Here is a 16649-nt window from a genome sequence, read left to right on the forward strand (position 1 = left end):
CATGTCTGAATTTGAATTCTAGGCAACTGCAGAATGTTAAATGTTACGCAATTCTCACATCTCGAAATATTGCCATGCAGAATGCTCCCTTTTTTGTTACAAAATTAGCCATCAAGACATTACCTTGTGTGATCCTGTTTAGGTAAGTTTCGTGACTTGCTTGAACTCTGTTGAGGATTTAAATTGAGAAGGCCTATTTCTTGGTGATAAAATGCAAATTAAAGAGCGAATTGATTGTATGCTTTGAGCTAAATAACACTGAAATATACAGGGATGGTGTAGCTACCGAGAGACTTATTGGTTTCCAGGAGTTGGGAGGAAGAGATGATTTCTCAACAAAGGTTCTCGAGAATTGGCTTTTGAAGAAAGGTGCTTTATTATTTCCTAATCTCTTTACCATTTTCTTTGAAAAGTATGCAGTATAGTTATCTTTGCTCATGAGAAGTGAGTCCCATCATTGATCTTGATGTCGGACACCATTTAGTGTTTATTTTTTTGGTTGCTCTAAACTTGGATAGTGAATGTAGATCCATGAAGCCCAGTGACAAAGTTCAGTTTCCTGTTACAAACTACCTCTTATACACTGACCTAGGCATTCCTAATTGTTCTCGTGTAGCAGACAGGTGCTAACTGTAATGCTAGAAGGATTTATGTTTTGTGCTAAAAACATATCTGAACTCATCAATCCTTCCTATGTGTTTGGGAAACTTTGTTTTTGTTTTTCTCCTCTTGTGGTGAAAAGGTCCTGACTGCAACGTTGGAGGGATTTTTTTGATGTGATAAAGTCTTAACCTGTAATTTTTTTCTCTAGTTCTTCCCCCTTTCTATAATATAATAATATTAAGATTTATGAGATTGGATGAATTGAAACCAAATACAATTAATTGCAGAATAGAGGCTAAGAGTCAAACCATGTTATAAAAGGGTAGCAAACCCAAAAGCTTCTACGATATTGCTAGCAAACTATTAGAGCTTTTGAACAAGCTATCTTTTAAAACAGAAAATTATAGTATAAAAGCAAGGAGATCTTAACATGTTTCTCCCAAAATGGAAAAAATTCCTTTACAAGATTTTCCAGCCAAACACATTATAACCAGTGACTGAACCATGCCGCATCATATATTTCTCTTCCCAGACAGCCATGATTTCATGCATGATTGCCATTGTTGAGCTCCTTCGATTTCATATTGGAAGCTGAAACAATCGCCACACTGGACTCTGAAACAGCAATGTCATACTAAGATCTAGAACAATCATGTTATATCTAAATTCAGAGCAAAGAATTGCAGTCCTGAACAATCATTGCATATTAGAATTCAAAACAATCATGCTATAGAAGAAAGTTGAACAAAAGGGATGCAATCAAGACATCGAGAAACTTAGCAATCAAGGCATTGAAAGCTTCCTCTATTCTTTGATTGCCAAGCATCCACCTCCTGTCAAGGGGTGGGATGCTGTGTTGCAGTTGATGGCGAGTCACCTCCGACTGGACTTAACGACTGAGAAAGCTTCTGCTAGACCCAAATGCTTACATTCTTCAGAACAAAAAATGTAAGCATTTGGGTTATGTTTTGAAAACAATTGGCTATTTTCTTTAATCTTTCCTCTTATCTAGCCATAGATTATCCAGTGGATGTATCGTGCATTCACATTTTGGCATAAGACTTCTTTTGTAGACATCCAATAGTTAGATTTGACCGGTTCAGTTATCATGCATTTACATTTTGGTATAAGACTTCCTCTGTAGACATCTAATAGTTAGATATGACCGGTTCAAATATCAAGGTCCTAACTTTGGCCAATTCTTTCCAGAGAAGGAAAATTGTCATGATAAAGAGCTGCTATCCATACTTTCCAAAGTGTATATCGAAGGAGAAAATTCCAAATTGTACCCAAGATATGCTTTAGTAATTTCTTCCGTGTTTAGGACCTCCTACCAATTATAGGAGTAGGGGAAAGTTGGACCGTGAATCTGCCAATAACAGCTTGCAGAAAATCTTACCTTTTGACAAAGGAGGATAAAATTTTGCGACTTTTCTTATTCAGTTATATAGAGAGGACACCTTGGGGGGCTTCGAGTCTATTATTTGATCAGAGGTTTCTTGTGAGCAGCAAACCAAAAATTATGTTTTCTTTTGGAACAATGTAATTCACTCGACAAAAAAATATTAGCAGTACAGCTCTAATTCATGATAGCACATTTGAACCCATAGAATTTATCCTACAACAGAAACTGTAAGTGTTAAGAAACACCAATCATGGCATCAAGTTTTGAATACAAAAAACACAAGAGTATAAATCAAGAGTGTAGACACTATATATTGTAGACACTTATTACAAAACTTCTCTATGCTGCAATATTAGATAAGCAATTGTAGATTGAACATAAATCAAATGCACAATAGAAGACAACCAAGAATACAATGATATACAGAGAATTTAGGTCCAATGACCAGAGCAAAACCCACAAGGGGAAAATCCATCCAGATTCTTCTTCTATTAGAAATCAATTGTTCAACAGAGATACAAAGTACAATGAGAGATCCAGAGAATGAGTAAGTTCACCCAAATCTGAACAAGCTGTAGCATGAAGATCACTGGTAACAGCAGCAAATGCACATATTGAATCAACACTGAAACATTGAAGCACTAAATCAACCTTGGCTCACCAAGTTCTGCTCTTACTCTCCAAGGCTCTCTCTCACAATCCTCTTCAACTCTCTCCCACTCTTTCTCAAGATCGTTTTTTTTTCACAATGCACAAGTAGCAAGTGGAGAAAGAATGAGACACATATATATAGGAGCAACAAATCCATGCCATAGAGGAGGAGTAACTCGCATGCCAAGAGGAGTGTAACTCATGCCCATTTAGGAATGTAACTCTTGTCATTAATAAGGTACACATGCCTTTGATATGCATGAAAGATTGTGTAAGAGGAATCTTTTATGACATGCTTTTATTGAGTGTAAGAGAATCTTTTATGACATGCTTTAATTCGTGTAAGAGAGTGTAAGAGCATTAATGAGAGTGTAAGAGGAATATGCCATGCCAATAATGAGAGTGTAAGAGAACATTATTGAGAGCCATGATTGAGTGACTTGAATTTCTTTTTAATAATAATATAATAGTATCATAAGAATAATAATAATAATATTAATGATAATATTGATGATTAAGTCGAAATTGAACTATTAGGATTGATTGATGATCAGAAGGGATTTTTCAACAACAATACTTGATTACCAATTGATGCAAGGTGATTTGCTATCTTGAGACTTTCTATTTTTACAAATTCTATTTTTAGACTTTATATTTTTAAACTTTATATTTTTAGAAATTCATCCTTGACCTGCCAAATTTTCAACACTCCCTCTCAGTTAGGGAAGGATTTCTTTCTACAACAAAATATTTCTGCTTTCTCTGCTCATCTCTGCTCTATATCATACGGAACAATGATGTCTCACTCTAATGAAGAAGAATCATCATAGGGGAGCTCTGACTACCACCCTATATCTACGGACAATAAGGGATATTAATCTATCACCCTATATTCATTGGGGGCATTGTCACTTGCCAACATATGACAAGGATCTCACAAAACCAAGTCTCATCTCTGCTTGGGCTTCTTTAGCGCCACATATTACTTGCTCATTCATCAACTAGACAAAGATGATGATGCACTTGGATCACGTTGCCTAGCCAACTACATACTTGCACTAGACACTTAGTAGTTGATCCAAAGCCCAGACGGGGTTTTGTCTCATCCAGAGAGACATGGGAGGGATTATATCATCATTCTAGCCATTATTGATGGAGCATTGACATGTTTGATTCAGTTGGAGGCTCATGAGACCATTCATTGTACCCCTCAGCGACTTGGGAGCGCTACAAATTTTTTGGTCGAAAACCAAGAGGCCACCCCCTTGGTCATTACTTTGAGAGCCCTCCTCTTCAACTTAGCACATTGAGGACTTATTTTTGGCCTTCCAACGACCCTTTGCACCACTATTTTATCATTTCGACCTCATTAGGAAGGCTTATTTTGTATTTGGTGGGCTTTTCACCAAAAGATATGTTATTTTTCACATGAATGTTGTTTTTAGGGGCTGATTAGGCTAATTAGACTAAATCAAACCCCTTATGCAGTGTTGTAGGATCGCCCCCCCCCGATCAAAAGCCCAAAACGCGATCTGTATGGATCTGTGGGTGATCTGCCCTCCGAAATGTGGATCAGGTTGAAAAATATGGTTCCTGCCATTTCAGAATCGTATGACCCGATCCGCGTTTTGTACGACGGATCGGCTATACGATCCACGTTTTGTACGACGGATCGGCTATACGATCCACGACATTTTCAGGTCGGATTTGTACAGATCGCAGCTGCTTCGTCGGGCAAGCGGCCGTTTCCACTGTGCGAGCCATAAAGTGGCACTTTTTTTTATTTTTATTTTTATTTTTTTGTTTTTCTTTGTTGGGGGTGGGTCCACCTTGGTTTAGGGTGACGAGTGAAGGGATTAAAGACCCTTTCATCTCTAATTTGCTCACTTTTATTTATGAGAGCTTGGAGAAAAGAGGAGAAGAGAAGAGAGGAGAAAGAGAGTAGAGCTTGGAGGAGTGAAGGAGGAGGAGCTAGGAGAAGGAGGAGGAGCTTGGAGGAGTAAAGAAGGGCTTCCATCTACAAGAGCTAAAGAGATAAGTGCAAACCCCGAACTCCCTCATTTTTTTGTCATTGTTTTTTGTATTTTTCTCCTCCCTCTCCTACTCTTTCCCATTCTTTCTACTTGTTCATTTAATTGCAGGTTGTCCACCACCTATATCTATGTTCCAAGCTGGTGTTCTTTTGGCTTCTATGTATCATTCCACTTTTGGTTTTAATGATGGCAAGGGGGAGTAGGAATAGAAGGGAAGAAGAGCAAGAGGACAATGGTCTCCATATGAGTGGCCCAATGTATGGTGAGGAAGAATTCTTTGAAGAGGAAGGCGATGAACCTGAAGGGAACACTAAAACACTAGAGGGAAAAGCTGCATTAACACCCTTGTGGACCTATGTGACCAAACTTGAAGGGGGAAAGGGTGGTGGAAGATACAAGTTTTTGTGCCCTCATGGTTGTCCTGGAGGAAAACAATTTAGTGGTTCATATATCAGTGTGAGGAGGCATCTTTCTGGTGTGATGGACAATGATGATAAAAAGTGTGTTGTGGGGATACAAATTTGCCCAAACATTTCAGTTGAACGAAGAAGAAAATACATCCAAATAGAGGAGGTTGCACAACAAAAAAACAAGAAACAAAAAACTCAGTCTGAATCAAATGCAACCTCTAAATTTGATAGCTCATCTCCTCATGGTACTTCTGCAACCTCTAGAGGTAAAAGAACAATAGTGGATTTCTTGAATGTTGCTGGGAGGGATGATGTGGATGGAAAGATAATATGATTTCTTTGTGCTTGCGGTGTACCATTCAATGTGATTCGCTCTCCCTATTGGCATGAACTGGTAAAGGCCATCAATGAAGCCCCAAAAGGATACAAGTCTCCCAACTATGAGAAAGCTAGAACAATGTTATTAGAAAGAGAAAAAGCAAAGGTTCAAAGAGCTTTGACATGTTTTACAAATGAGTGGGTAGATTGTGGGGTATCCATTGTATCGTATGAGTGGACAAATATTAGAAACCAACATTTGATAAATGATCTTGGTGTTTCTGCTAGTGGGGCAATATTTATTACATGTCATGACTCCTCGATCAGGGCATCTTCCCAAAACATTGTAGATCTCCTATTGCAATCAATCATAGATGTTGGTCCAAATAATGTGGTTCAAGTGATCACAAATAATGCAACAAATTGTAAGGCAGCAGGAAAAGTTATTGAGCGTACTCATCCACGCATCTTTTGGTCTGGGTGCCTAGTTCACACATTGAACCTTTTGATGCATGATATTGTGAAGCATAAAGAATGTGGGTGGATTAATGAGCTTTACAGGAGAGGGAAGCAACTCATTAAATTTATCACAGGGCATACAAGGGTAAACTACTTCTATGGCACTTACTCCAAGTTGCAGTTGCTTAAACTTGCAAAAACAAGATTTGCAAGTTATTACCTCACCTTTAGGCAGCTAGTGAAGGTGAGACAAGCTTTAACTAATATGGTGACTGCTGAATCATGGGAGGAAATTAACATGGATAGAGATGGTGCTAATGTAGCCAAGGAAACTATTCTTAACATGTACTTTTGGTCACAAGTTAAATATGTTTTGCAATTCACCAATTATTACATGATCAAGTTTGGAGATTCAGATCGACCAATAATTGGGGAGGTGTATGAGCAAATGGATAGCATCATGTTGGGGCAAATTAAAGACATTGTTGAGCCTAGAGATATCACCTTGTACAATTATATTCATGCAGAGGTTGAAAATCGATGGGAAATGCTAAATGTTCCATCAAATGCATTAGCATATGTTTTGACACCTAAATACTATCATCCATCATGCCTTTCAACGCTAGCACTTGGGGGGGGGGGAACGGGAGTAGGAGAAAACCACACCTAGATCAAGAGGTTCACAAAAAATATATGATTGCATTGAGTAAATTAGTCTTTGATGAGGAGGAGGCTGCCATGGTACGAAGACAATTGAGCAACTATAGGCTTAGCACTGGTCCATTTGGGAGCATGCATGCAATTAGACATCAAGAGACTTTTTCTTCTCTTGAGTGGTGGAACATGCATGGAGGTGCTACTACACTTCTATAGACTTTGGCATTGTGGGTGCTATCACAGGTGGTAAACACTTCTTTTGCAGAGAGGTGTTGGAGCTCTTATTCTTTCATCCACAGTGTTAAAAGGAACAGGTTGAGTTTAGACCGGGCAGAGAGCTTGGTTTATGTTCATTACAACTTGCGATTGTTGTCCCATTACTGTGATGATGCAAAGACTAATAAAGACCTTAAGGTTTGGGACAGGAATCCAGAGGAGCCCAATTTGGAGGATGGAGTGTTGCGATTAGAGCAATTAGAGGATGCTCTTATCCAGGTATGTCCATTGTGGTATGAATTTTGCTTATAAAGCATTTATGTAATTCTTGTTTTTAATTTTTTATTAACTAGTGGTTTTTTTGGTATGAATTTCTTGAGCGATTCCAGGATGATGATGATCAGGCTGAGATGCCACGCATTCTGGTCCCTTGGTTCCCAGGTTCCATGGTTCAACACCAACAACAAGGGCTTCGTCTTCATCAGTTTCAATACCACTCCCACAACTTCCATAGGCACCTTCTTCATTGCCAACACGTGGAGGCCCACCACCACGTTCTCTTCGTGGTGGAAGGAGGAGAGATTAATAGATATATTCACAATTTACTACTTTTGTCATAGATTAATCATTAGACTTATAGGCTGGTTGTGAATTTGAACCTTCTTGTCTTAGCCTTGACCAAGTGACCTGTTTTGTAAACATTATTATTTGAATTTTGGACATGACAAATGTTGACAGTTGCTCACTTGCTAGATAATATGCTCTATGTTTTATGTTTTATAATATGCTTAAAAATTTGATGTATGTTTGTAATTGCTAGAATATAGATGGTTGATGCTTGAATAATTAATCATTGATGTACAATGGAATCATGGATGCAATATGTATTTTGATTTATGTGCAAATATGCATGTTTTCATGTCTTCTACAATTAATTGGTATTTGGAATGTTTGTTTTGAATATAAATCCAAATATACATATATATATATAGTAGATGCTTCCGAGATGCTTTGCTTCCTAGATTTTTGGAAAATGACGCTTCCGCGTCTATGCTTCCAAAAAACCTCTCCATTTCATCCCCGCTTCGTGCAACATTGCCCTTATGGCCCATATAAATAGAAGATGCGCCTCATTTGTAACTCATGATCATTTGGATTGGGATCTCTCTTGTAAAAAGAATTCAGACTTGCAATTGATGGACGAAATTGTAAGTTGCTGATGCATTTTGATGTTTGGATTTTTTGTATTCTTGTATTGGAGCAAATCCTAGGCCTCGCTTGATCCCCTAGGTCTCTCTTGTGGTCCCAAATCCTTATATGATTGTTATCTTATATAACCCTAAGAGAGGTCCTTTATTCTCTTAGGAAGCCTTGATTTAGGTGTGTCCCTTGCATTGAGTATCCCTTCCTCGTAGGCCTAGGCTTCCTCATAAGCCTTTCTTGGAGAGCCTTTATCTTTCTTTTGAAACAACCAAACCATTATCTGAGTCACTCGTTTGAATGGGCTTTGGAAATCACACCATGCCTAACCATTGATCCTATTATTCTAGTGATTTCCTTCATATCGAGACTCCTCCCATCGATGAAAGTCCGTAAAGAGCATGGGGCATTGATCGAGGTGATAATAAGGCTTTTGTCCCATTGTTGTCATTTGGTCTAGTAGTTGTCCCTTAGGTACCCCTACTAGATTGTGAGGCAACAAGACCCACGTCGACATCATCATAGGGAAATGGGTTTTACCTACGAACGATACATTACTGGTCGTGCATGAATTAGAAGAATAATAAGCAAGTTGGTCTACTGTGACTATTTTACCTTGGTGAGGGAAGCGAAGTACACGAAAAGAGCAGAAACTCTGACAGAGATAGCGTAGGTCGAAGTATGACCAAGTAAAGGCTATAATCGAGAGGTCCGTCAATGACTTCTACGTTGACTGTTACTGTTTTACCTTCTAATTCGATAGGCAATGCATTAAGAATTCCATAGGGTTTGAATCCTCTACCATCAAATGCTTTTAAATTTGTTGATGATTGATTGATAGAAGGAGAGCTAATGGCTTTCCAACAAGTTAAGGACATTATGCAGGTTGAGGCTTGTCAATGACGATACAAAAAATATTTTTCCACACACAACTTGAATTTGGAATGCAAGTTGGTGGCAGAGCCTTAGTACTTGATTATCAAAATAAAAAATTCTCAAACTCAAATTAGATGGATCAACTCCACCAATAGTAGACAATAGTGCTTTTTGTTGCATAGGGTAACTTTGAAGGACTTTGAAGTTTGAGTGCCGACATCGCAAAAGGAGTTTGAGTTAAATCTTCCACAATATTGTAATTTTGAGTAGCTCGAGCATGTGGAATGAAAGACACCCTATGAATAAGGCCCTGTAGAGGGGGTTAGATCACTATGTCGGAATTTGGTTGCTCGATTTGGAGAGGACCAAAAGTAGGTGAAGTAGATGTGCAAGGTTGATCAGGAAAACTTCCACTGGGAGGATCATAGTTAGTTTTAGGCAACAATGGTATGTTCTATGCTTTAGAGCAATTTTACTTCAATTTATTTATTAGTCCAGTATCAATATTCAGATTGGCAATCACATCAACATGATAGTAAAATGCAGAGAGAACATAAACATAAACAATAGAAAACAAGCCAAGACAAAAGGACACAAGATGTGGCACTAGCTAGGGACAAACCGCAATGTGGGGAAACCCTTGATTAATTCTTCTTATAGTCTTCAATAGTTCAACAGAGAGAGATAGTACAATTTACAAATCTGATAATTTATAACAACAACAAAAGAGCCCTAACCAGAAAAGTCAGCGCTTGTCAATAGGGAAAATTTGACCCTCAACAAATTGGTCAACTTTAGTCAACTTCGACCGCCAAACAACAAGATGAATCAACCCTCAAAACAACCCAAAATCAGGGCAGCCAAATCTGGTCAAACAACCAACCTGCGGTAAGCCCTAGCTGCAATCAACTCTCGTCAAAGTCAATGTTTGGCCTCGATTTGTGCCCAGAAATGCGGCCTGCCAAAACAGAAATATCTCACCCAAAAACGCAATCAAACAGGTCAATGCTGCTGGTCAACACATGGTCAAATTGTCCCAGAATTATAGTCAACGCAGTCAATGCCCAAAACAGGGATTTCGTCCTTCTATCCTTCATACATGTGAGAGAAAAAGCTGCCCAGAAATTTGGTCTCTTGAAATTTCGACCTCGTGAAATTTCAAACGTGTGGAGAGAGAGAGAGGCCCAAAAATCCGTACCCAATCAATGAGCAAAGAGAGAGATAAGTGTGAAGATGAGTGTGTCCAAATGAGGCTATCACCTTCTATTTATATGCAACATTGAGGATGAATAGACGTGACTGTTGGGCTTCTGAGCCTACATAAGTTTGCTGGCTGACCTTGACAATTTGACCGTAATCAAAATAAATTCATAACTTCATTTTTACATGTCAGAATCAGATGATCTTTAGATCAATCCTACACCTCTCGGAGAGAGGAATCCAAGAAAAATATCAGCTATCATAAATAAGATGACCCATGTGGAGTTTAGCCCTAGTTATTAATTTAAACACTCCCTTTCAACTAGGGAGAACTCCATTTGCTAATCCATCTGCCATTTTGTACTATCTCTGCCATCAATGCACTGCTCTGCTCTGCTCTACTCTACTCTGTTGAACTATGAAGAAAAGAAGTGATCAAGAATATATCATACCATTCTCTATTGCCTCGAAGTCAGTTCCAATCAAAGGAGGGTGTGTCATACTACTCTTACTGACCCGAAGTCAGTTCCAATCAAAAGAGTGTCTCATACCACTCTTACTAACCCGAAGTCAGTTCCAATTGATCGTAGATCAATATTGGTCATCCTAGCATAGGGAGTATGGTCATCCTAGCATAGGGAGTATGGTAGTACACGATGCATCCATTGGTAGACCGTAGTACTATGGTCCCTATCCTCATTTCCCTACTCATTGGCTAGATGAGAGATGCTTCCCATGAGTCCCAGACTGCATGGGTAGGATGTCTTAGTAGAAGGGTGAACCATTCATCTTGCCTACATGTCATCAAGGGGTATCCCAGGGGAAGGCTGGACCACTCACCCTGTACACAGCAAACCACTAGGGGAAGGCTGAACCACTCACCCTATGGTTGCTCATCACTCCAAGAAGTACCCCAAGCCCCTTGGAGCTCACAGAGTTCAATGCCCATCTCATACAGGACCCTCATAAGCGGGCCCCTCCACTACAAGTCATTCTCGGAAGGCCAAGAACTTGACCTTCCCTAGGGGCTTTGTCAGAATATCGATGACTTGCTCATCAGTCCTAATGTGATGGAGCCTTATTGCTCCTCGTTGTACTATATCCTAGATAAAGTGGTACCTAGTATCTATATGCTTGGAGCGATCATGAAACACGACATTCTCTGATAATTAGATCCCACTTTGGTTTCTGCAGAGGATCACAGTGGCATCTAAGATATGTCCAAACAACTCACTGAAAAGCTTCCTCAACCAGACAACTTCACAGGAGGCCATACTAGGAGCTTTGTGTTCAGCCTTGATCGATTAAAGCTTCCTGCTCATCCAAGATATCGAAACAGAACCCAAAGAAAAACAACATCCAGAAGTGCTTTTGCGATCCACCACACTGCCAGCCCAATCAACATCAGAATAACCATGCAGTCTCACATCTTTGGCAGTGTATTTCAGTCCATGAGTGATTGTGCCCTGAAGATATCTCAGAAGATTCTTGGCACCAATCCAATGTATATGATGAGGCTCAACCATATATTGGCTCAATGTGTTAACTGCAAAACATATGTGCGGACGGGAATTCACCATGAACATTAATGCTCCTATGAGTTGAAGATACTCAAAAGCATTTCCTAATTCAGGTCCAGCGACACAACCACATAACTTCTTAAAGTTAAGTTCCGTCGGAGTAGTCTATTTGTTAGAAATTTTATTTGTATTCTTCTGGTTTATTTCTCCTACTTGTTAATTATCAACAAGTTATTTAAACATATAAACAACGAAATAAACACAATACAATCTCAACCATCTACAGATCAACAACTGAAAGAAATAGTAAACACAACAGTGACACCGTTATTTTTGGACAACTCGTCCCTGGAAAAACCCAATACGGAAAAATCGGTGCAACAATTTTGAGGGTTATATTATTAAGCAGTATATCCTTGAGTACAACTAGGTGCCAAATTGGCTCCCCCGATAGAGAAAAATAACCGATATTAATACCTCTCTATTCGGAAGCAAATATTTAGAAAATCTGCCCCCCGAAACCCTCTCCAGCAACACTAAAGCATTGCGTCAGCCCTCCTGGCCTTTGCGTCAACCTCAGAACCCTTTGCGTCAGCCCTCTAAGGCTTGCGCAGCCTCTGGGACCCTATGCTTCAACGCTCTGAGGCATTGCGCAGCCTCTTGGGACCCTCTGCGTCACTCCTATTGCCCTCTGCGTGGATGACGCATGCCCTCTGGCCTCTTCGTTGTCTCTATTGGGCTTTGCCTGGCCTGCTCTGGCTTCCGCGTCTGCCTCTCTGCCTCTGCGCTGGTCTCTTGCCACTATCTCTGCCTCTTTGTCCAATACTCATTGCCCCTCGATGCTGATCACTGATTCAACTTTACTTAGCAACCCCACTCTAGTAAATCGAATGACTGATCACTCTGATGTGTTCTCCAACTGACCTGTTGTTGATCTTGGGTAGCATCGGATGTGCTCTAGCCACGAAATTTGGTGGAGAGGTTAGGGCGCATGAGATTTCCAATACCCAGAAAGGGTTTGCGTAGATTCTAAACAAATAAGGAGATATTAAAATAATTAATATTTTTAATGGAGTCCCTAAGTCTAAATTTAGGGAAAATAAAATATTAATGTGTATTAATATGAATTTGTGCTAGAATGGTCCAAAAGACATGGATCATGCCAGATCTAATCTTAGCCGTTGATTAGGGACTTAATCTCGGCTGTTGATATGTCAACAGGAAACGTATAAGAGGAGGCTTGAGGGTCACTTGGAGAATACACCAGAGTGATCAATCATTCTATTCTCTAGAGCGGGGTTTGCTAAGAGAGATAGAATCAGTGATCGGGAGAGCCGTTGAGGGGCATTGAGTACAGAGAGACAGATAGGTAGAGATAGTGTCAGGATAGCAGTAGAGCAGCCAAAGAGAGAGACGCAGGAGCAGCCAGTGCTCATGCAGGGCCACGCAGAGGCAGCTAGGTGCTGCGCAGAGCACCAGAGGGGCCAACGTAGTTGATGCAGAGGCTTAGAGAGCTGACACATGGCCTCTTGGGGTTGACACAGGCCAAGATAGGTTGACGCACGACCAACGCTGGGCTAGGAGAGGTTGACGCAGTCCAAATTGGGCAGACGTTGGTGTTTTAGGGGCAGATTGGTGTTGAGTAGCTGCCGGAAGGATTATCCAGGGTTTCAACTAGTTGATTTGTCTGAAACAGAGAGGTATTACTGCTAAAGAAATTCTTTGTTGGGTAGGCCAGTTTCGACACCTAGATTGTGCTCTGACATTGCTTAATAAGAAAACCCTTAGATAGCTACACCGGTTGTCCCGCATTGGGTTTTTCCAGAGACGTTAGTCCAAAAATAATGGTGTCATATGTTGTGGTTCTTGTTTCTTTTAATTGTTGATCTGTAATATGTTGAGCATGTACTAGTGTTTATTTTCAATGTTTACATTGTGAATAACTTGTCAAGGAAAATAACAAGTAGGTAGGAATAAATCAGAGAAAGTGCGTGGAGGGTTTCTAACTAAGTAAACTTAGAATCTTCAACATGGTATCAAAGCGAGGTTGTAGATCAAGAGACATCAGCTGAGCGGAGCAATAACAGCAAAAAAAAGCTGTCCCAAGGTGACAGAAGCTGTTTGTAGCAGCACAAAAGCCAAGGAGTGTGACGCAGAGCCAGCCAGAGCCACGCAGAGGAATTCGGGAGCTGCGCAGAGCCTCAGAGAGGCTAGCATTGTTGACGCAGAGGGCCAGGGGGCTGATGCATGGCATCCCTGGACTGACATAGACCCATCCACGGTGACGTAGAGCCAATGTGAGGCAGAGAGGGGCTGACGCAGTTCACAGAGAGGCAGTTGTTGGGGTCTAGAAGGCTGTAGGAATATTGCAGAGTGGCGCTGGTGAGGTACTATAGTCAGAACAGTACCTGACAGAGCAGGGCCAGAGGAGTTGCTATCGAGGGTTTCTAGTAGGGGGCATTTTGACAAACGATAGAAGGATCTCCAAGAGGGAAATCAAGACTCAGTGGGAGTCCAGAAGAGAACTTCTAGACGAGAAGTAGAGACTCAGAGGAGTCGAACAGAGAACTTCTAGGAGGGAAGTAGAGGAGCATCATGGCACTACACGGGGTAAGAGACCAGGATAGACTGGACGGAGCATCAAACTTCGCAGTTTGGAAGGCTAGAATCTTATCAGTGCTTGACAGGAATCGTGTCAAGAACTTTGCCTTGAAGGTAATAGTTGTCCCAGTCGACCTCAATGATAATGACAGGTACGAAGAGGCGATGGCGAGGGCCAAGTGCATTATTCTTGACAGGGTCAAAGATCATGTGGTGCCACATATAGCCGAGAAGGAAACGACATTTGAGATGTGGGAGGCTCTCAAGAAGGTGTACCAACATACTTCTTTGCAGAGAAGAATGCTGCTCGAGAACCAGGTGAGGTCATATTAGATGAAGAAGGGTCAATCGATTGACACCTTCATTAGAGGACTGAATGAGATCCAAGACCAGTTGACTGCTATAGGAGCGACACCGGATCAGGAAATTATGGTGAGGACATCCCTGAATGTTGTCTCAAAAGATTGGGAAGTAATTTTCCAGAGTATCCTGGGTAGAGGGATTCTCCTACCTTGGGACAAGATGTGGGCAACTCTTCTCCAGGAAGAGATCAGACGGCAGTCAAAGACAGGTGGCAACAGCAAAGGGATCAAGGTCAAGCAGGAGGAGGAGGATGTGGCCCTAGCATCCGAGGGAAAGCAGGAGAAGCGGAAGAAGAAAGATCTTTCCAAGATCAAGTGCTTCCACTGTGGGGAGTTGGGTCATTATGCGACCCAGTGTCCAAGGAAGAAGAGTAAGGTAGTGTCTTCCGAGACTAAGGCAGCGCCAACACGAGTAGAGAAGGAAGTTTTAACAGACGATGATTGTGCCATGAGTGCACACGCACCACTTAAGCGGAAGTGGGGAGACATCGAGCTGTAGTAGGATATACAGGCGATGAGGGGCAGGATCCTCAAAGTACCCAACCTCTTGCATTACACTTTGCTATGGGAGCCCCGACGAGGAGTAGGACTGGCTGAGTGGGTAGAGACGGATGCGGATGGAGCGGCAAAGAGAGCTACAGTGCAGGAGTCCTGAGACAGCGCGAGGCTAGCAGGCTGCAACAGTGCGAGAGGCACAAGAGTGTTGCACCAGCGCATGAAGGCACAAAGAGGTGTGTGACGGTGCGAGATGCAGGGAGTTGTTGTAGCAGTGCAAAGGACAGAGAGGGAGCTTTAGCATTAATGGGTGTCTCTAGCCCAACAGGGAGGTCAGTTACTTACTTCTTAGTAACTGAGTTGTAGTGCAGCAGTGGGCAGCACGATGTAGCATGATGAGAGGAGGTGCAGTGCAGATGCAGCATTGGGAGAAAGGACCAACAACAACACGGATGCAGAGGGAGTTGTCGTACAAATGCAGTATTGGCAGTTGGAGAACAATGGGAAGCAGTACAGGATGCAACAGTGCAGAGGATGTTGGGTAGGAAGGCCTAACATCAATACAGGTACTGATGTCGGATGATCAAAGTAATACTCAGTGAGGAGTATTGCTAGAGCACAGTCCTCGCTAAGAGGGAGTGTTGATTTGGGGTAGCATCGGATGTGCTCTAGCCACAAAATTTGGTGGAGAGGTTAGGGCACATAAGATCTCCAATACCCAGAAAGGGTTTGGGCAAATTCTAAACAGATAAGGAGATAATAAAATAATTAATATTTTTAATGGAGTCCCTAAGTCTAAACTTAGAGAAAATAAAATATTAATGTGTATTAATATGAATCTCTGTTAGAATGGTCCAAAAGACTGGATCAAGCCAGATCTAATCTTAGCCGTTGATTAGGGACTTAATCTCGACCGTTGATATGTCAACAAGAAAAGTATAAGAGGAGGCTTGAGGGTCACTTGGAGAATACACCAGAGTGATCAGTGATTTTATTCTCTAGAGCGGGGTTTGCTAAGAGAAATAGAATCAGTGATCGGGAGAGCAGCCGAGGGGCATTGAGTACAGAGAGACAAAGAGGTAGAGATAGTGCCGGAATAGCAGTAGAGCAGCCAGAGAGAGATGTAGGAGTAGCCAGAGAGAGACGCAGGAGCAGCCAGTGCTCACACAGGGCCACACAGAGGTAGCTAATTGCTGCGCAGAGCACTAGAGGGGCTAGCATAGCTGATGCAGAGGCTTAGAGAGCTGACGCAGGGCCTCCTGGGGCTGACGCAGGGCCAGCGCTGGGCTAGGAGAGGCTAACGCAGGGCCAATGCTGGGCTAGGGGAGGCTGACGCAGTTCAGATTGGGCAGACGCTGGTGTTTTAGGGGCAGATTGGTGCTGAGTAGCTGCCGAAAGGATTATCTGGGGCTTCAGCCAGTAGATTTGTCTGAAACGGAGAGGTATTACTGCCTAAGTCATAGGGTTCGGCGAACCTGAAGCTTCAGGTTCGAAATTCGCCGAACCTGTAAAAAAAATTTCAGGTTCGTTCAGGTTCGCCGAACCTGAAATTCGAACCTAAAGGCGAATTCGAACCTGAACGAATTTTATCGAACCTAAACGAACCTAACGAACCTGATCGAACTTAATCGCGAACTTCAACG

At 41.6% G+C, this 16649-nt stretch overlaps 1 protein-coding gene across 2 annotated transcripts in view; it reads left to right on the plus strand.

Moving 5' to 3' along the window:
• LOC149164004 (thioredoxin domain-containing protein PLP3A-like) overlaps positions 1-16649 on the plus strand; it is an 83661-nt gene that overhangs the window by 40442 nt on the left and 26570 nt on the right. For both annotated transcript variants that reach the window (XM_089431923.1, XM_089431924.1), the window contains 2 exons: positions 81-142; positions 272-369. In XM_089431923.1, the coding sequence (XP_089288049.1) occupies positions 81-142; positions 272-369 (160 nt within the window). The remainder of the gene's footprint in view (positions 1-80; positions 143-271; positions 370-16649) is intronic.

Source organism: Pinus tabuliformis, chromosome 5_1 (assembly GCF_031772625.1).
Source record: "Pinus tabuliformis cultivar Carrire ecotype Pingquan chromosome 5_1, CPIR1, whole genome shotgun sequence".
NCBI classification, from domain to species: domain Eukaryota; kingdom Viridiplantae; phylum Streptophyta; class Pinopsida; order Pinales; family Pinaceae; genus Pinus; species Pinus tabuliformis.